The 18,985-nt window shown below is 40.4% G+C and overlaps 3 protein-coding genes across 3 annotated transcripts; 1 reads left to right on the top strand and 2 right to left on the bottom strand.

Moving 5' to 3' along the window:
- Positions 1-327: 327 nt before the first annotated feature.
- LOC136450204 (fructose-bisphosphate aldolase-lysine N-methyltransferase, chloroplastic-like) lies at positions 328-5,784 on the bottom strand. Its single transcript, XM_066450564.1, has 13 exons — positions 5,327-5,784; positions 5,162-5,237; positions 3,916-4,121; positions 3,707-3,793; positions 3,524-3,616; positions 2,690-2,844; positions 2,462-2,546; positions 2,301-2,387; positions 2,108-2,227; positions 1,240-1,341; positions 984-1,152; positions 732-903; positions 328-610 (listed from the first exon to the last, which is right to left on the bottom strand). The coding sequence occupies exons 1-11, from the start codon at positions 5,669-5,671 to the stop codon at positions 985-987; spliced, it is 1,524 nt and encodes a 507-aa protein (XP_066306661.1). The 5' UTR covers positions 5,672-5,784; the 3' UTR covers positions 328-610; positions 732-903; position 984.
- A 1,822-nt stretch (positions 5,785-7,606) lies between these two features.
- LOC136454901 (adenylate kinase 4-like) lies at positions 7,607-10,388 on the top strand. The gene is made up of 6 exons (XM_066455146.1): positions 7,607-7,619; positions 8,424-8,569; positions 8,655-8,774; positions 8,893-9,060; positions 9,669-9,758; positions 10,152-10,388. The coding sequence occupies exons 1-6, from the start codon at positions 7,607-7,609 to the stop codon at positions 10,386-10,388; spliced, it is 774 nt and encodes a 257-aa protein (XP_066311243.1).
- A 1,043-nt stretch (positions 10,389-11,431) lies between these two features.
- Positions 11,432-16,397, bottom strand: LOC136452558 (probable aspartyl aminopeptidase). Its single transcript, XM_066453164.1, has 11 exons — positions 16,307-16,397; positions 16,075-16,213; positions 15,828-15,906; positions 15,421-15,623; positions 14,036-14,108; positions 13,803-13,889; positions 13,513-13,668; positions 12,863-13,039; positions 12,650-12,724; positions 12,429-12,569; positions 11,432-11,799 (listed from the first exon to the last, which is right to left on the bottom strand). Exons 1-11 carry the CDS (start codon positions 16,380-16,382, stop codon positions 11,578-11,580), a joined length of 1,428 nt encoding a protein of 475 aa, XP_066309261.1. The 5' UTR covers positions 16,383-16,397; the 3' UTR covers positions 11,432-11,577.
- Between the last annotated feature and the right edge of the window lie 2,588 nt (positions 16,398-18,985).

Below are 18,985 nucleotides of genomic sequence, written 5' to 3'. Positions count from 1 at the left end.
GTCAGAGTCTATTATTTCAAAGCACATACCTCCAGGGGCGTATCTATGAAAAACTTTCAAAAAATGCCAAAAAAAAACTCCCAATATTGCCTCCAGTAGCCTTACCCGTAACATTTTGTCCGCCTGATCTGGATGGCGCTGTTCCGTTATGGCAAGCTTAAGGTCATGAGTCAGACAGAGCCTAATGTAAATGGAATTTTCAACTTGTGGGTTCAGGCAAAGATTTTTTCGAAATGCCAGCCGCATGGCAGCATGGCCAACTGAATCCAGTTCTGCACCGAATTCACTTTTGCAAGTAATCCTAGAGATAACTACAGCCATGACCACTGAGGCACTGACCACTTGACCAGTCATGTCTCCGGAAAAAAAAAAGTGATCAGTCAGCATTATGTACATGAATCATGATTGTTGATTGGCATTCCTAGCCCATGATTATCAGCAAATGGAGGTTGCAAATACAACACCAACTAGGTTAACAAAAGAGATACATGCACACTTCCGTCCATTGCAACAAACTACACCATGACCACATCCCGTTGGAGACCATTACCATATCCCACTGAAGAGCAATGAGATCCTTATTAACTTGAACAGCCAGAGATGCGATTTCCTGGAACAGGCAAGTTGTAACCATATAAGCAGCGTTTGTATCAATGAACAGTGAATTTGTATTATGTAGCGTTCTTTTTGGCATGAGACAATTTAATACAACTTTGGTCTGCCTCATTTACCTTCTAGCATGCAATTAACATATCTGTGATCTCTAAAGGAAACAAGCAGCAGATTCTTTAAAATGCTATATCCACCTTGCAGCATATATGGTCTTCATATAGAGATGCACATTGATCAAATTTTGACATTCTTAATGGTATGACCATCTGGGAAAAGAAAACAACATGCAATCTGCAAGAAAAATGAACAAATTACATGCTACAGCATTATAATTGACAAACTGATAAAATGTAGATCATCGCCGGTGGTACCTCATTTCAGTTCAGGGGCATATGGAGCAGGGCAAGGTGATACTGTGTGGTCTGGCAAGTCGTCTATAAACTCATTTGTGGCCTGTAGACAGGCATGGAGCATCTTCTTCTCTAACCTTACAAGCCTAGTGGCAACTTCCTTCTTTGGTTCCAAACTGCCATCTGCCAACTGGCAGTGACCAAAGCAATGGTATACCATTCAGCAAGTCCATCGAGTGATCAAGAAACAACTCATAAAAAACACAAAGCTCATTACCATAGCTTCATCTTCATCCAAAGTTGTTGGATAACCAGCCAACCGAGATTCCAGGTAACCAACAAGTTGATCAAGTACAGCTCGCTCTGTACATGGACTAAGCTAGAGAAGTACAGCAAATGTAAACAAAATATCAAATCATAGATTAAAACATCATGCTGTTAGAATACTATGCTGAAATTTACATAGCATCTTTCTGTAGTTTTAAGAAAAATCATACCCCAGGTTATCAGCAGTTTTATACCCAAGCTAATGTCTACAGCAAGTAATGGCATGCAGGTACTCAAATATGAGCAATTTCAGTTGGATTACAACCCAAAATATACTTGGCTACGATCCCAAACATAGGAAACTATGAATGGAATGCCTGAAGAAAATCTCTAATGCAACCAAATTCTCAAAATTGAATGCAACAAGGGTACATATTCTGCCTTCCGTTACAAGTCCATGCAAAAATTAACATTTCAGTGTAACTAGAGAATTGTCAAGATATAGGCCTTGCTCATCTAGCTAGCTTCAACCTATGGATTTTACATGCAATGATAGGGGACAAATAGGTGGCATGTTTTTAGTTTTAGGTCCAATCAAAAAGCCTGATGATAAAAAGTTCTGCAGTCATACAGAATCACCACAACAATTGAATCTAAATTGAATGGCTAGGTTTATGCCCAGAAACCACGAAACTGGACCATACAGAAGGAAAAAAAAAAAAGGTCAAACAGGTACTAATCGCAATCCTAAAAAGGAAAAATGTTAAATAATTATCAGGGCAAGTGCTTTTGTGCATGTATGCATCATATTTTAGAAGCACCCAACCAAATCAATGAAGAAATAGGTAGCAACATCAAGGAAGAGTAGGCAGACTTACTGGACATGTATCTCCTTCAGAAGAGAGTATAGACTGCATTTCATCTGGATCTGATATGTATCCTAATCTCAAATAAGACAGCATTTCTGCAACAGTTTGTTTCTCTTTACCTACATAGACCTGATTCAACGAGGCAAATGAATGTATAACATTTACAATCTTCACTACAAAAGGAAGGGGGAAAAGTTCTCACATTAAAATTTTGGATAGCAAGCTTTCCATTCCTCTGAGCAACCATTCTCTTTTCTTGGTATTGAGGATCTTCTGTATTTAAAGATGCCTGTAACAGTGATTCAAACAGAGTTACATCAACCACACAGTAAAGAAGATTGCTGCATAATAAAGATTGTCTACCTCAATTGCTATGCGATCAAAGGGATTGTCTTCATCAACAAAACCATAATTCAGAACAAGCCTGGAATTTGTTTGGGGTCCACACCTGTATAATCTACATAATTTGAGGTTCTTGAACGTATGTACCAAAATAATGCACAAAAACTGCACTAAGTGATCAGCATCTCAGATTGCAAAATATGATGAGGAAGGACAAGAATGTTGATGCAACTGAAGAAAACATAGTACCAGATGATTATTGGTTCTCCGGCTTTATATGGCCGATCTACCACCAATCGAACAGAATCACCATCAGCTGTCAACATTGCTTTGCAGTTGCTCTTGTAAGTCAATAGTGGCGGCCCCAAGGGAACTAGCGCGAACCTTCGAGCTAAACTAACTTTCTGCTCTTGAATAAGAAGTATATTGGGAGCATTTCAGTACTTCTCCAACAACCAAACACTCAGCAGACTAAGCACTGTTGGTCTCACACAAAAGATGATAACATAGTAATACTTTCTTCTGTTAAAGGTTTAAGTCCTATAATTTTTTCTCCACATGTAGGTCGTTCTACCCTTTGCAGTGCATCAGATAACTTCTTCCTATCAGACACTAGTTACATGATTAAATACAATGACAAATTGACAACAGATGGCATCTTCCGAGGCTCCATTCTTCCAACACATATTGACATATGTAGAAGTAAAGCACATAAATTTTGAAAACAAATGGGCACCGCCGCACCGGGTCATTGTGCACTGGACCACAATTTCTGGGGGCAAACTAAATGATCTATATTCACATTCTTTAGAATCTGGAAGTCTAAATAGAATATGTGCAAAAGAACTAAATCTACAGAATTCAGAGAAGCACATTTGGTGGCAAAAAAAAACATTGTCAGGTTTTTACAAGTGATGAGTGTGGCGATGTTAAACACTTCAGCACTAAATTTCTCTACATTTCATGCTAACTGCAGAACAAATTATAAGCATCGAGTTTCACAAAGAAGAAATACAATGAATGTACAAGCAACAGATTGAAGAACCATACTTGTTTAAACATAAATCCATCACAACACATTACCTGCAAATGAACCACACAAGACTGTACGGCAACAAAAGCCTGCTTGAATATTTCAAATGGAAAAGCCTCAGTAGGTATGTCAAAAGGATATTGCTGCAAAACAATAATCACTGTGAGAAAGAGGATCAGTTGACGATATAGCCAATCCTAGAAAGAAAATATGCTTGGAGGATCAAGGAATACCTGAAATAGTGAACCTGCCATAAACCACAATGTGTCAAGCTCATTATACTCTCTCCTTATTGCCTCATCTCTAGCAACAACTTCATCCTGCAAACATATCATCTATGTTAGGATATTAATGTTCTTACAGAATATTGAGTAATCCTTCAACATCAAAAAGAAATAATGTTATATTGAGAATTGAGATACAACAGAGTAAAACCACTAACCTTCAAGGGGCTTCCAGTAAGGTAATCCAGTTCACTTTCAGTCCATAGAAGTGGTGATTCAACAGCCAGCTGCCCCCTTCCTCGATGTCGGTCAAGTTCCTTAATGTAGGGGTACCAAAATGAATCCTTTCCTTGCTTTTTCTCATACATGAGATACAATGCCAAGCATGCCAGCTCAGATAACTTGTTGTTTGTTAACAACTCAGCTGCATGGTTCAAAAATATCAACAAACTGAGAAACATATCTGTGACATATAAATCAGTTACTTTTATCTTTGTGCAAATGGGCAAATGGCACAAAATTGTTGCGACACAGGTGGGTAATTGTTACCATTGAAGTAGTTATTCCCTTTAGGGATAAAAAGTTATAAAGAGAAATATCGTTAACATAAAGCACAGAGAACTACTGAACCAGAATTAGCAGTGGACTGCACACATCACACAAGCAAAATATACAACAAGCACAAATGCATTTACAAGGATGAAACAGAAATATCACATCAATTTTTGATGCATTCATGCTTCGACTACCTGTTATCTTGACTAATAACAAAACAACCTAACGAAAGATGCAGACAACAAATGCAATGTCATGAAAAAAGCTATGAAAACCGAAACAGGAAAAAAAAGGTAAAGCTGTTTTGCATTTCTAGTAAGCTTCCAAGTTCCAAGTCAAGGTACAACATTTTGAAACATGATCGATGTTTCCACGAATGTCAAGTTACAGATAGGACCTAATGCCTCCTGCCCTCCTCTTTCTTATTTTGTGCAAGCACTGGAATCTGATCTAAAAGTGTGCATGCATGATGCCAGTGGCTGCAAACTAGAATGCTAAATAACACAAAGGCATGCCCAAAAGCTTGGACATAGTAATGCAAAACATGAAAATGGGACAAGCAGCCTATATTTTGGGGAAAGCCCTAAATGTCTAAATCAGTCCCTCTTATATCTTGGTTATTGTAAACATGCCTCTAAATGTTGAAAAATGCAAAAGACCCGTGTTCAGGACATCTACTCAAGAGTCAAGAGAGGAATGACCAGGCCACATAATCTTAGAGCAAAGTATGCTTGCCATTAACAGTTCAGTTATTGACTTATTCCGATACTAAATCAATTTATTATAGCCCAGTGTACGTCCACGAAATGGAACTCCCCAATTCGGCAATTCATATGAGTGACAGAACTGAATAACCAATACAACCACTGAACCACATATATAGATTACAAGAGCCAGAGGCTATCTCACCGATTGATTCGTCCCCGAGCACCCGCTCCAGCGTGACGACTAGGGACATTGGCACCTCGAACACCACATCCCCCGCCTGCGCCACAAACGAGCCAGCCAACAAAATCCAGGTCATGATCCGATCATTACTGCAGGAAACAAAAATCTAAGTGCTGACACACCAACCTGGAGGTCGACGCCGGCGGCGACGTAGCGCAGCGGCAGGTCCTTGCCGTCGCGCAAGCAGGGCACTGGCCGCTCCCGGATGTCCACTTTGCCCGGGGGAAGGCCGCGCGCGCGCAGCCAGTCGACGAAGCAGTCGGTGGCAGATTCGGAGGAAGGCTCCACCGCGGGGGCCGGCGGTGCGCGGGCCTCCGATGATGAGGAGGGGAAGAGGATGTCGGCGTGGCAGGCGGCGAGGCGGAGGCGCGGACGAGGGCGCGGGCGGGGCCGGGGGAGGCGGCGCGGGGACGATGGGAGGAGGAAGCGGCCGTGGTGAGAGCCCGAGACCGCGGGGGAGACGGAGGCCATGGGCGTTAGGGACCCGGAGTCCCGGACAATCGGGCGGGGAGAAGCGAGGCGACCACGGTTGGGACGGGGAGGGGAGTGAGACGGCGAAGAGCGGCGGAGGTTTGGTGGTGTAGATGAGAGGAGTGCGATAATTGGACCAGGTGGACAGATATTATGCCGTAGGTTTCATATCATTTCCGTCTCAAAATGTTTTTTTATTTGGTTTTTTTTTATTTGCGCTGAATGTTAATTATGCGCTCTTGGTGACATTTTTTTTACCTTAAGCCATTCTCAACGATATTGATACATGGTTTTTTTTAAAATGCCACATAATCTTTACAGGTTTGGGCACTGTTTAAATGTAAAGTATTTTTATTGTTTTCAAAAATAATATGGTTCTACATCGCACATAGGGATGAAAAACGGTTGGAACCATTTTCTACTTCTACATTTGAATATGAAAACGAAAACGAACACGAACTTACGAAATATTGAGAATTATGAAAACGAACTAATTCGAGCGGAATTATGTCGAACACGGTCCGTATATGAAAAATCAATACAAAATATTAACCCGTAAGACCAAGTGCATAACAATTAACAAGTGAAGAATAATTAACAAATCCTACAACTTTCTTAAACAGTATCTCTATTGGACACCATGAAAAAAAATATGATTTTTCTAAGGCAACAAGCACTTGTCCTCAATTAATATACCGAGTTACTTGACGGATTCTAGAGCAATCCTGGAACCGAACACTGAAAATTAGTAAAGAAAGTCTTACGTTATTTGTAAGGAACGAAAAGCCTCATGATGACGTATAGAAGATCAGATTCACTCCATATGGTGGGATATTCAGATTCTAATTATGCGAGAGATGATAGAAAATCCACGTCTGGATATGTATTCACTCTCGCAGGGGGAGCTATTTCATGGAAAAGCTCAAAGCAAACCGTCACTACATCATCCACAATATATGTCGAGTTTGTAGCGTGTTATGAGACAACGGGGCAGGTGAACTGGCTAAAGAAGTTCATACCCGGTTTGAAGGTGGTTGACAACATCTATAGACCACTTAAGTTATACTGCGATAATAATCCGGCAGTACAGTATGCTCACAACAATAAGTCAAGTGGTGTTGTCAAACACATTAACATAAAGTATTATGTTGTGAAAGATAAAGTCCGGGATCATATCATAAGTCTTAGAGCATATAAGTACTGAAATGATGCTCGCGAATCCGCTTACAAAAGGCTTACCACCCAACATGTTCAGAGAACATGTAGCCGGCATAGGTTTAAGGAAAAGCTTATAATTTCTGGACAAAAGAAGATCCAAAATTAAGTATCTATTTCAGAACAGAGTGTTGTGTTGTAGTTGTTAAATCTATCGGCAATTGACCGTGACGATGAAACATACTCTATGCGCTAATCTATAATGGAATGAACAAAAGTAAATGATATAAAATTAAAAGATGTAAGGTGAGATCAAAGAGGAGAATATTAGTTTGATCTCCACCAACGGCTAATTGGGCCCTTGGATCAACTGGTCAGGGGCGTCCAACCATTCCATGGTTGGTGGGCCCCCGTCGCATAGCACTATAAAGAGAGGTAGGGACCAGGGCTCTAACTACGAGGTTGACCTGAGCCGCCGTGACCCACCAACAGCTAAACCTAACCCGATCTAAAGAGGGTGCTACCAGCGACGGGAAGACTCACTGACTTCGCCGTCACCACCGGACCGCGGCACCTCGCGTCATCGTCGCCTCTGCATCGCCACCACTACGCTGGACTCCATCGCGCCGAGCTCCCACGACACTGGCGTCCACGCGGCTGCGGCGCAACTGCGCCAGGGCAAAGTAGAGGAATCAGTTTCTCCATCTAAGTAAGATGTTTATCCTCCTGATCTACGTTTTAGAGGTACTGTGTTCCTAACAACTGGAAGCCTTTTCTTCCATGACGATAAGAGGTACTGTGTTCCTAACAACTGGAAGCCTTTTCTTCCATGACGATAAGATATGGGTGCAACTTTGTGCATGCGCGTAGTGATGTAGATCTCGACAAGTGCTAGCCTGACCTGTCACCTTTCTAACATTGGGTCCACTCAATGTTTATTGTCATCCAAACCTTATGCAACTATACTTTTAGTTTTTGTTGCTAATGATTATGCATTTACATCGCAAAAAAATTTACCTGCCATCTCCGAAGCTCCTTAAAAATTACTTGGTAAACCAATGATTATGTGAAGTGAATAAAATAAATAGGGAGCTCTATTTTTGCCTTTCGTCCAATAGTTTAGCTTTGTAATGAAACTCAAAAGCCAAGCAGGACAGGAGGAAAACTGCAGCGGATGGAGTGCCCTTGGACAGATAGCAAGCGTGGAACCCACGTGTATGTTTGTGAGTTGAGGGGGTAGATTTACCAAGTGCTTATCTTTAGGGAGTTCAGATACAAAACTGTTGGAGGGCCGATTAGGGAGTTTTAAGGAGCTCTTGGAGACGTTTTTAACAAAATGATACTAGACTGTGACACTGAACACAAGTAAATTGCATTGTATGGTGTGTCTGCTATTTGGTGTACTTTTTTCATGGTAGCCTTGTTCCTTGTCATGCTGTTTGACTTGATATATTATTCTGGTAGGGTAGTGTTGTATAGGAAGATGTAATGTCATAGTGCCTTTTTGTTTCCTCATTCACAACATGTTGACTTTTGATTTTTATTCTATAGTGCTCCTGATTTGGAGAATTTGGCACCCCTTTTACTAATCTTGTAGGCCCACCTGGCTCTGGAAATGGTACTCAGTCTCCCCTTATTAAGGATGAATATTGCCTGTGCCATTTAGCCACTGGTGATATGCTGAGGGCTGCTGTGGTGGCCAAGACACCTCTAGGAATCAAAGCTAAAGAAGTTGTGGATAAGGTAATGTTAGCAGACCAAAACATATAAGAGAAATGCTAACCAGCAGAAGTGTTTCTTTGTGACTCCATTGTCCTTCCTCTTTTAGGGGGAGCTTGTTTCAGATGGCTTGGTTGTGGAGCTTATTGATGAAGCTATGAAGAAACCCTCATGCCAGAAAGGTTTCATTCTTGATGGCTTCCCTAGAACTGTCACTCAAGCACAGAAGGTCAGATGCTCGATCGATGCATCAACGAAGAAACATTCCTATATCATATTCTTGTAGTTTCTATATTTGATTTAGTATAATTTCCCCCCACGCTGTTTTTTTTGGACATCTTGTACAGCTCGATGAGATGTTGGCAAAGCAAGGTGCTAATGTTGACAAGGTCCTGAACTTTGCAATTGATGATGCTATATTGGAAGAACGGATTACTGGTCGTTGGATCCACCCAGCCAGTGGTAGGACTTACCATACAAAATTTGCACCTCCAAAGTCTCCAGGAGTTGATGATGTAAGTCAAGTACAGAGCATTTAGTTTAGCCGCTTATTTTATGTTTGCATGATCTTATTTGTATTGCTTCTACTTTCTTCTAGTCTTAGTGTGGATCGATTCAGTATTTTACCGTGTATGTTGTTCAAGTTTTCCACTCAGCTTCATGTGGCATGACTTTTCAATATGTTAGATAATAAATTAGAGTAATCGCATCTTGACAATTATGGCTGGGTGAAACACGCAGGAGAGCTGCATGTCATTGTATTAAGAAGAAATGGCTGAGTGAATATTAGGATACTGTTATGGTTTGAGTTTGCTCGTGGATGCTATTATTTCTGCTTGTGGATGCTATTATTTCTGCTTGCATGATGTACTGGTTAGTTTAAGCAGTGGTGCAGCCTCTTTCTGCACCCTGTTTCTCCCTCAAGGAAAACCATGCTCATGAAAAATGCACATAGATACATTCTACAGTTATTGCTATCTTTTTTGCAGCAAGGAGAAAAAACTGCATTATTGAAAGCACTTCTGCCTTCTCTTGTATTCAGCTATTAATCATGAAAGTTTATGTGACTTTATCCAGAATATATTTATCATCTGTTGTGTATTTGCTCTTCTTTTTCACAAAGGTAACTAGAGAGCCATTGATTCAAAGGAGAGATGACACAGCCGAGGTTTTGAAGTCAAGGCTTGAAGCCTTCCACAGACAAACCGAGCATGTATGTTATTCTTTAAAAGAATCATTTTTCTAAAAAAATATCTTGTACCACTATATATGTATATATTAAAGTTATTTAGTGTCTTACCTTCTAAAAATTGGTTCTATTGTTTAAGAATTGATGATTTCCTTCCATTTAAATATTTATATCATCAATTATGTCATAGTAGTGCTGCATAAAGTTCAACGATTTGGTGGGCCCTGTTTGATATGCGTTTTTATGTCCTTTATTATAGTTTTCATTCATATATGTTTTTTGTGATCACATAAGTCTTTTGGGCTCTCCACTTTTTATTCATAGTTCTGATTTACGTCATGAGAATCAATTTGTGTATCTCTGTAATTTTTTTAGATCAATATTGTTCCTAATTTGAAAACAATTGGTTTGTCCCAGGTGATTGACTATTACTCCAAGAAGGGCTTGGTGGCGAATCTGCCCGCAGAGAAAGCCCTCATGATGAAGTGTCCACTCTTCAGGTTAAGCATGACATGTACCAAAATCTCTTGGTCTGGGTTTCTTCAAAATTTTACTTACGCCAACATCATGGAGTGTCCTTTTTGTATGAATGCACAATGTTGTCACCGCTTTGGCAAGCTCGGGAACTGTCTGAATAATCTCTGTTTCGAATGAGGGAAGCTGTTTTCAGTACAATGCTGAGATGATTACAGCAATGCTAACCATGTTCCAGTTCTTTCATCAATGCTATGTGACTGGCTATGATAATCGGGAAAATACCTAGCTGTTCTGTTTGCCCAGTACCTTGCTATGTTGAGTGGAAGTATCGATGTGCTACGATGTCAAATAAACGTTTCTAAGTTGTATGATTCTGAACTCGTAGTGATGTTTATTCGTGTTGGGGTAGCTAGTGCGGTTGTACTCATGCTTATTATTTTGAGTAGATGTACAACTTGAGAAACTTCTTAATAAAAAACTGTTGCACAATTGATAATGTCACGACTTGAATAAGATTGCTGAAGAGTGAATATGTGGCACAGCCCAAAACCCAATGCCTGATTGCCTGGATATAGTCACGTAGATGGGCTGGGGAGTGGGGATGGCAAACGAGGCAATCAACAAAGATGGCAAGCGAGGCAAACAACAATAAAGACCAATGTAGTTCCCGCTCGCATTGGGGAGTGGGGATGGCAAACGAGGCAAACAACAATGAAGAACAATGAGATGATTACCTGAAACACATACAACAGCATAACCCGATCCTGATGACAAATAACCCTACAACCTCAACACGACCAAAGAACATTTCCTGAAATTTCCGTACTCCAGCAACACACCACATCTGCAGCTCTTCGTTAAAAGAACTGTTGGGCAGCCAGCAATGATAGAGAGTTGCCAGCAAAGGCATTCCTGAGATTTCATAGGGTCAAGCTCCCAAGATCACAACACTATTGAAACCTTTTTCTTTAAGGCCTTCCAATTCTAGCTTTTGTCCACTAGTCGGCGAATCACTCATGGCATCTAGGTGAAGTGCGTTGGAGGCCGATAGGGGCCAGCAAATTATGCCAAAATTGCCTAGAAAAACACAGCTGGTAAGAAAATGTTGCACCAGTCTCCTCTTGGTCACAAAGAACTGACTCTTTGTGAAGCCATTTTATAGTCTAGTGCATTTTCATGATAGGAAGCCGTTCACCAAAAGAATTTCAAACATGTGGGTATTTGGGTCAGATAAATAGGTAAAATTTAGAACGTGGTGCAAAGCACGCACAGCTAACACATTCTCCCAAATTTGTTCTCCACTTGTTTATCAAATTTGTATACAAGTACAGCTTGTAACAAAGGTTAACCTATTGTGCTCAATGCCTTAGTAATCCACCTTGACCTTGCTATCCAATTCAGTAAATTCTTCATAATATGCCTTGAAATGCTCATATGCGTGGCTAATATCGTCAACGGCACACATTTCTCTGATGCTGTGCATTGATAATTGGGGTGCTCCAATATCAACAGTGCGAACACCAACACCACTAGCGAGTATTGGCCCAATTGTTGAACCACAAGCCATGTCATTGCGAACAACAAAATCCTGCATATTTGGAAAATGAATAAGATTCTGCCAATGCATCAAGCAAAATTGATTTATTGACTAAAAAGCAATAAATATACACAAATAATAAAAACTTGAAACTCAGAGCATTGTCTGAATTCACATTAATAAAGACAATGATGTGAAACAAAATGTTTAGATGGAGCATAAAGTAGAAAAACATCCCATGGTCAATGTTCCTACAAGATACCAGTCTCCCATGAGAGAGAAGCATATATAGACAAATAAAATAAAACCTAAGAACCAATCTTCTAAAACTTAGTTCATTAGATCAGCCTAAGCTCAACAGCAAGGTCACCCAAAAAAAAGATGAAAAAAGCTTAACAACGAAAGATAAACACTAGGAACACACATCATAATCATTAACTCTAGATGTGGATGGTATGGATGCATTGGGAACTCAGTTACATCTCCGACTGCAAAATTAGCTCATAAGGCTTATGTTCATCCTTATAAAAATTGTAGATCAATAAATGGATTGCTTATTACAAAAACAAATTAATATAGATCAGAACTATAAGGAAAAATGTCAAGAGTACAAACCATAAGTTGGAGTAACCATTAGTAATTCACAATTATTATAAGGGGTCCTTTCTGTATCAACTAACCTGTATAGGTAGTTGGTGTCTCTCAGCAATTTCTCGGAAAATAAATGCTGTCACAGCATTTGTAGCATATCGTTGATTGGCATTATGCTTGATTACAAGTCCTCCATGCAATTTTGGTTGGTGGTTCTCCTCATGCTTGTCCTGGAAAAGTAGATCACAAAATGATTCAGAATTGTATTTATATCTCAATGCCTATATGTAAAATGTTAGATAATTCTTACCATATAATTGGGGTGTAAAGCATGTGCCATGTCAGCAGACACCAGAAAGCTCCTTTGAATAGCTTTTTCTAGCAACTGAAAAGATAAAAAAAAACAGTGTCATTTTCTATTACAACTTGGAAACTAACTTATTATATCAAAAACTGCAAATAATGTGGTAGGACAAAACAAAGGATAACAATTCTGAAAGGTTGAACACACATTACTAAGTACCTTGGAATTTGAAGAGTTAAAAGACCCAGTGATTCTTGACAAAGCATCCAACATGGCAGGGGAACCAGCACCCTGAGCAGAATCAGACCCAACTTCTTCATGGTCAAATAGAGCTACCATTCGCACACCAGATTCATGGTCAAGAGAGTGTTCAACAGAACTGGAGTCGATTAGGGCCTGAAATAGTATTAGAGAAATAATTGTTATTATGATTTTATTGCAAAAAAAATGGCATTAATTAGGATTTTGTTACTAAAAAGAAAATGCTCTTGGCAATACGGACTTGAGAGTCCATGCGATGTTAGAACACTCAGAATCATACAAGTATCATGGAACGGTTAATCTTATAGAGATTTCTTATACAAAAGAGAGAATGTTACTAAGTATATAAAAGTATTAAACTATGGCTAGCACATTTGATAACATTCACAGTTAGTATTTTTTAAACAGAATGGTAGCTATAGGTATAAACCAAATATCTTCTTTCCTACATGTAAGATTATATATTTTTCCCCTAGAAAATTTGCTCAAAACATACCATTGGTGCAACTGCAAGTAGCTAGCTCTAAATTGACACTTTATATAGAACAATGACACCAAGAAATCACAAGATGTGGTAGCTATAGGTAACTAAAATAGTAAAGACAAACCTTCAATGAACAAAATGACATGCAAAGATTGTCAAGCCTTCCTGAAAAGATGAACTCTTTCATGGCACCTGCTACAGCACTTGGTTGAGTATCACATAGTTGCAGTTCAAAGTCACATATCTCATCAGGCTCACAGTTAGCTTCTTTAGCAATCAACTGCGACAAAAAATTAACATCAGTGGAAGTGGAAGTGTGGAACATACTTCAGAACCCAAGGACTCTTAATATTTAGTTTTTATATTATATGTGAGAACCTCTGGTGGAGTTGAACTACAATGCCAAAAAAGTACCTGCAATAGTAATGGATGATGCTTTGTGTTCACATTCTCGGATGCTTGCTTTGGGCCATTTTCTGCTACAAATTTCTGCATTTCATTCTGTAAAATGATAGTATGAGTTTACCTTCAGCATCAAAAGATGTACGCTCAATTGATCTGTTGCAAATCAATTATTCAGGAAAAGTTGCCCATGCTATACAAAATTGTCTTTTCAACCAACAAACAAATCAATGCATTCAAATCACCTTGATACATGTAGCCAGCACTGGAACAAGATGACTCTGATTGTTAAGCTTGAGACCTTCTGAGTTGAGAGTCCTGTACATAATGTATTAAATTATTTAGTGTCACTGTAACAGGCCACACTTTCAAGGGAGCCTACAACCTATAGGATTGATTGTACTATCACAAATGGTTGCAATAATAATATAAGATAATAACAATAACAACAACAACAATAATAATAAACGTTATGTGGTGGGCTTTGGACAAACATAAAGTCCCATCAAAGTACGTGACCCTCATCAAGGACATGTACAACAATGTTGTAGCTAGTGTTCGAACAAGCAATGGTAACACAGATTACTTCCCGATTAAAATCGGAATTCATCAAGGGTCAGCCTTAAGGCCGTATCTCTTTGCCTTGGTAATGGATGAGGTTACCAGGAACATACAAGGGATATCCCTTGGTGTATGTTGTTCGCTGATGATGTAGTGTTAGTGGACGAAAGCCAGGCGGGAGTAAATAGGAAACTAGAGTTATGGCGGCAGATCATTGAGTCTAAAGGTTTTAGATTAAGCAGAACTAAAACCGAATACATGAGATGTGACTTTGGCGGAGCTGCACAGGAGGGAGATGTGAGTTTGGAAGGTCAAGTAGTGCCTAAGAAGGATATCTTTCGGTATCTGGGATCGATGCTACAGAGGGATGGAGATATTGATGCGGACGTTAGTCATAGAATCAAAGCAGGGTGGATCAAGTGGCGACAAGCTTCTGGCATTCTTTGTGACAAGAAGGTACCACAAAAGCTAAAAGGCAAGTTTTATAGAACGGCGATTAGACCGGCTATGTTGTATGGAGCAGAATGTTGGCCTACAAAGATTCGACATGTTCACCAACTGAGTGTTGTAGAAATGCGTATGTTGCGATGGATTTGTGGCCATGGACCGAGTTCGGAACGATGATATACGTGATCGCCTAGAGGTAGCACCAATTGAAGAAAAGCTTGTCCAACATCGGTTGAGGTGGTTTGGCCATATCCAAAGGAGACCTCCAGAGGCACCAGTGCATTGTGAAGTCCTAAGACAAGCTAATAATATGAGAGGTAGAGGAAGACCGAAATTGACATGGGAGAGACAATAAAAAGAGATTTGAAAGCTTAGGATATACTTAGAGATCTATGTTTGAATAGAAGTGCTTGGAAAGCAGCTATTGAAGTGCCTGAACCGTGACTAGGGGCTCTTGGTGGGTTTCAACTCTAGCCTACCCCAACTTGCTTGGGACTGAAAGGCTATGTTGTTGTTGTTGTTGTTGTTGAATAACAATAACAATAACAATAACAACAACAACAATAATAATAAATAGTAACACAATGAGACATAACACAATAGAAATATACTGTGTCCCAACCTGTCTAGGTGAATAGCCAAAGTAGGTATCCTCATAATTGGTTCTTGTACCCGTACAAGCTTGTGTGCATAAGAGACCTCACCATCCTTCATCTCTCTTATAATCACCCTACCAGCAACAGTAAGATCACGGTCGAACCATGTGTACCACAATCCACCACCATACGTTTGAACCCCAACCTCAAGGTAACCTCCTTTGGTTACCTGCAAAACAAGCAAGATACTATCAGTAACTTATCAAAATGTGCATCATCATCTACCACCTACAACTCAATAACAACTTCTGTTCCTGGTTAAGACATGAATCACTGGTTACACAGACACCTGCTATCATATAAAAAATTAAAATACAGGACACAAGGTACTCTGAAATCAGTGAGCATCTGAGCAAGAGTTGAGGCTTGATACCTTGGAGACGGGCTTGAGCTTGAGGCAAGGGCTGTCGGTGTGTGCACCAATGATGTGAAACCCATTGCCAGCAACATATCTGTGAAACATCAACACATAAGCTAGCCAATTAATCCACATAACAAACAAGTCAACGCAATATGTACAGAATATTTTGTTAACTACTGTAGAAAGTATGGATTTAAGGCTCTCAAGAACTTAAGGCTGGTGAGAACAAGAGGACGGGGAGCGGATCTAGCTCACTCACTTTGCGCCGATGGCGAAAGCAACGATGGTGGAGTGGTTGCGTGTGAAGAAGTACTTGCGCCCGGGCTCGAGACCCGCCCACTCCTCCCGCTCCAACAGCTGCACGAACCCCGCCGCCTTCAGCCGCCGCTTCGCCTCGTCTTCTCCCGATGGAAGCAACAGCCCAACGGAGTCAGCTCAGATCAATTCCGCGAGGGAAAAAAAGAGAGGAAAGGGGAACAGATGATGCGTACCAACTGCGTGAAAGGCGGTGGGCGACACGTTGAGGAAGTCGACGAGGTCGGAGACGACGGGGGCGACGGCTGCCATGGGCGCTGGCGGCGATGATGCCGATGCGGCTGGCCAACAGCGAACTAGACGGAAGTGCGGTCGTGTTGAGAAATTTCCGAAGTAGCGTTTGGTTGGAAGGATTTGGTGGGATGGGCCTGGTTTTGAGGCCGTTTGGATGAAAGTCAGGCAAGGGACAGAGTCATCCCACCCGGAATATTGGAGTATATTCGGCTGAGGAGTTGGCGAATTTTTTTTGAAAATGGTACTGTAGTACTTTTGTTGTTATTTGATAATTAGTGTCCAATCATAGTCTAATTAGGCTTAAAAGATTCGTCTCGTGAATTTCGTCTAAACTGTGTAATTAGTTTTATTTTTTATTTATATTTAATGCTTCATGCATGCGTCTAAAGATTCGATGTGACGGGGAATCTTGAAAAATTTTGCAAAATTTTGGGAACTAAACAGGCACTGACTCCCATCCCTCGAAATCCAGCGGACAGAGTCACGGAAAGTGGGATAGCCATCGCGAGCGGCTCGACGGGTGGCGGCGGCGTGCGGGCGAGCAGCTCGACGGCCACGGGTAGCGGTGCGAGCGGCTCGACGGCCACGGGCGCGCGGGCGAGCGGCTCGATGGCCGCGGGGTCACAAGCGTTGGTTCGTGTCTTCGTGTCGGAAGAACGAAGAAGAAACGATAAGGAAGAAGAAAAAAAAAGAAAAAACTGATGAATGGTGTGCCCTACGTACCATGGCTCATCCACTTTTAATGTCCCAAAACTGAATAGAAAATAGAGTCATTTCATCCCTTCTAACTCAAACAATAAATGGGATCGTTCCTCCCTCGTCCCACCCCTAAAAACTGAGACGGAACCATCTCATCCCCACCATGTCTCGACCAAATGTTACCTAAGGAATGATCTCTCGTCTCACCCGGTGTTGGGCGACGCTGCAGGGACTAGTAAGGGAGTAGCTGGAGGAGCAGTAGGCGGGATTGGGCCAAGTGGATAGCCCTATCAGCGGGCATGAACCTGAACCCACACCAAATCGTTTTCACTGAGAATACGAATCCAATTCACGCTCCAATATCCCTAGGAAAATCCTAATCATATTCTGCGTATATATCCCTTTGCTCAAATAGATTATTCTATAAAAGATTCATATTCTACGAGCCTAAGTTATGTCATTGAAATGTGTTTCTTCAGTAGTTTTGGTTTGACTATTTCCATTTCTTTACTAATAAAAGAGAGAACAATATCTGTTTTTAAAACATTTCTAGTGGCCTTTGCTCAAATAGATTATTCTAAAGGATCCATATTCTACGAGCCTAAGTTACGTTATTGCAATATGTTTCTTTAGTAGTTTTGGTTTGACTATTTCGTTCGTTTTAAACTCCACTTCTTTTCTTTTTGCTAACAAAAGAGAGAACAATGTCTATTTTAAAAAACATTTCTAGTGGATTTCTTGGTTCGGGCTGACAAAGTAATGATACTTGATTATTATCAACCCAATAAGTTCTACCAAACCTACATATTCAAACTAAGTGCTAAGAAGCTGGTCTAATATACCATGAGATATTGACTAGAAATAGTGCTAAGCTAGCTTACCTACCCACAATGAAAAAACGTCGATCCTTTCGTACGCTAACTTTGTTACAACCCTTCCTAATAATAGATGTAATAATCTATTAAATAACATTTTGGATAGATAGTCCATTCCATTCTTCTAACATTGAATTAGGGGGTGTTTGGTTCTTTAGTCGCTCATAAAATTCATATCACATCGAATGTTTAGATACTAATAAAGAGCATTAAATATAGATTAATTACAAAACTAATTACATAGATGGAGGCTAATTTGCGAGACGATTTTTTTAAGCCTAATTAATCTGTCATTAGCACATGTTTACTGTAGCACCACGTTGTCAAATCATGGACTAATTAGGCTTAAAAGATTCGTCTCGCAAATTAGTCGCAAGTTGTGTAATTAGTTTTGTAATTAGTCTATATTTAATACTCCATGCATGTGTCTAAACATTCGATGTGACAGAAATTTTAGGCACTCGTGTAGAAACCAAACAGGGCCTTATTGATTATGTTGTTTGCCCACCCATTAAAAACGAACCGGATCAACCCACGCACAATTCCAATCCAAAAATCAATCTACCCCCATTATCCCCAAACCAGCTATAAAATATCGTCAAACCAGTTAGAATTGTTTGAAAACCATTTAGAATCTATTTCTAGCCTACGTGATGTACAGTGTCCACGTGAGTAATCATCAGGCTAACTAGCCAAGGTACGAAGATGCACCCGATGAATCGGCACTCATGCTCATAGGTGGAAGAAGGCATGACAAAAGGATCTAACATATTGAAGATAAAAACCAAACTAATGGACGCTGTAGAGCGCCAATCCGACCTTTTACCCTACGTTGGCCATGTCACGGTGGACGCTTGCAACTGCAGTGTGAGGTGTGCCACCGTATTACTCTATAGACCAGCTCGTGGAGACACCAAAGGATAATGTCGGTGCAGAAAGTGACCAACTAGTAAATATTTATAGTTTTGCTGTATGTTATGATCGAAGGTGGCCTAGCATACAATGACACATGATTTATACTGGTTCAAGCAACGTGCCCTACGTCCA

Source organism: Miscanthus floridulus, chromosome 5, assembly GCF_019320115.1.
Source record: "Miscanthus floridulus cultivar M001 chromosome 5, ASM1932011v1, whole genome shotgun sequence".
Taxonomy (NCBI): domain Eukaryota; kingdom Viridiplantae; phylum Streptophyta; class Magnoliopsida; order Poales; family Poaceae; genus Miscanthus; species Miscanthus floridulus.
This window is presented reverse-complemented; position numbering and strand designations above follow the sequence as displayed.

What these genes read in the sequence shown, in the direction of transcription:
- LOC136450204 (XM_066450564.1), bottom strand. Translation starts at nt 5,671, where the DNA reads ATGGCCTCCGTCTCCCCCGCGGTCTCGGGCTCTCACCACGGCCGCTTC. An exon ending in GCTCGGGGACGAATCAATCG is followed by an intron (nt 4,122 to 5,161) that starts GTGAGATAGCCT and finishes TGAACCATGCAG; the next exon opens with CTGAGTTGTTAACAAACAAC. An exon ending in CTTGTGTGGTTCATTTGCAG is followed by an intron (nt 2,845 to 3,523) that starts GTAATGTGTTGT and finishes ATTCAAGAGCAG; the next exon opens with AAAGTTAGTTTAGCTCGAAG.
- LOC136454901 (XM_066455146.1), top strand. An exon ending in CTAAAGAAGTTGTGGATAAG is followed by an intron (nt 8,570 to 8,654) that starts GTAATGTTAGCA and finishes TTCCTCTTTTAG; the next exon opens with GGGGAGCTTGTTTCAGATGG. An exon ending in AGTCTCCAGGAGTTGATGAT is followed by an intron (nt 9,061 to 9,668) that starts GTAAGTCAAGTA and finishes TTTTTCACAAAG; the next exon opens with GTAACTAGAGAGCCATTGAT.
- LOC136452558 (XM_066453164.1), bottom strand. Translation starts at nt 16,382, where the DNA reads ATGGCAGCCGTCGCCCCCGTCGTCTCCGACCTCGTCGACTTCCTCAAC. An exon ending in GCTTTCGCCATCGGCGCAAA is followed by an intron (nt 15,907 to 16,074) that starts GTGAGTGAGCTA and finishes GATGTTTCACAG; the next exon opens with ATATGTTGCTGGCAATGGGT. An exon ending in CTTTACACCCCAATTATATG is followed by an intron (nt 12,570 to 12,649) that starts GTAAGAATTATC and finishes CTACTTTTCCAG; the next exon opens with GACAAGCATGAGGAGAACCA.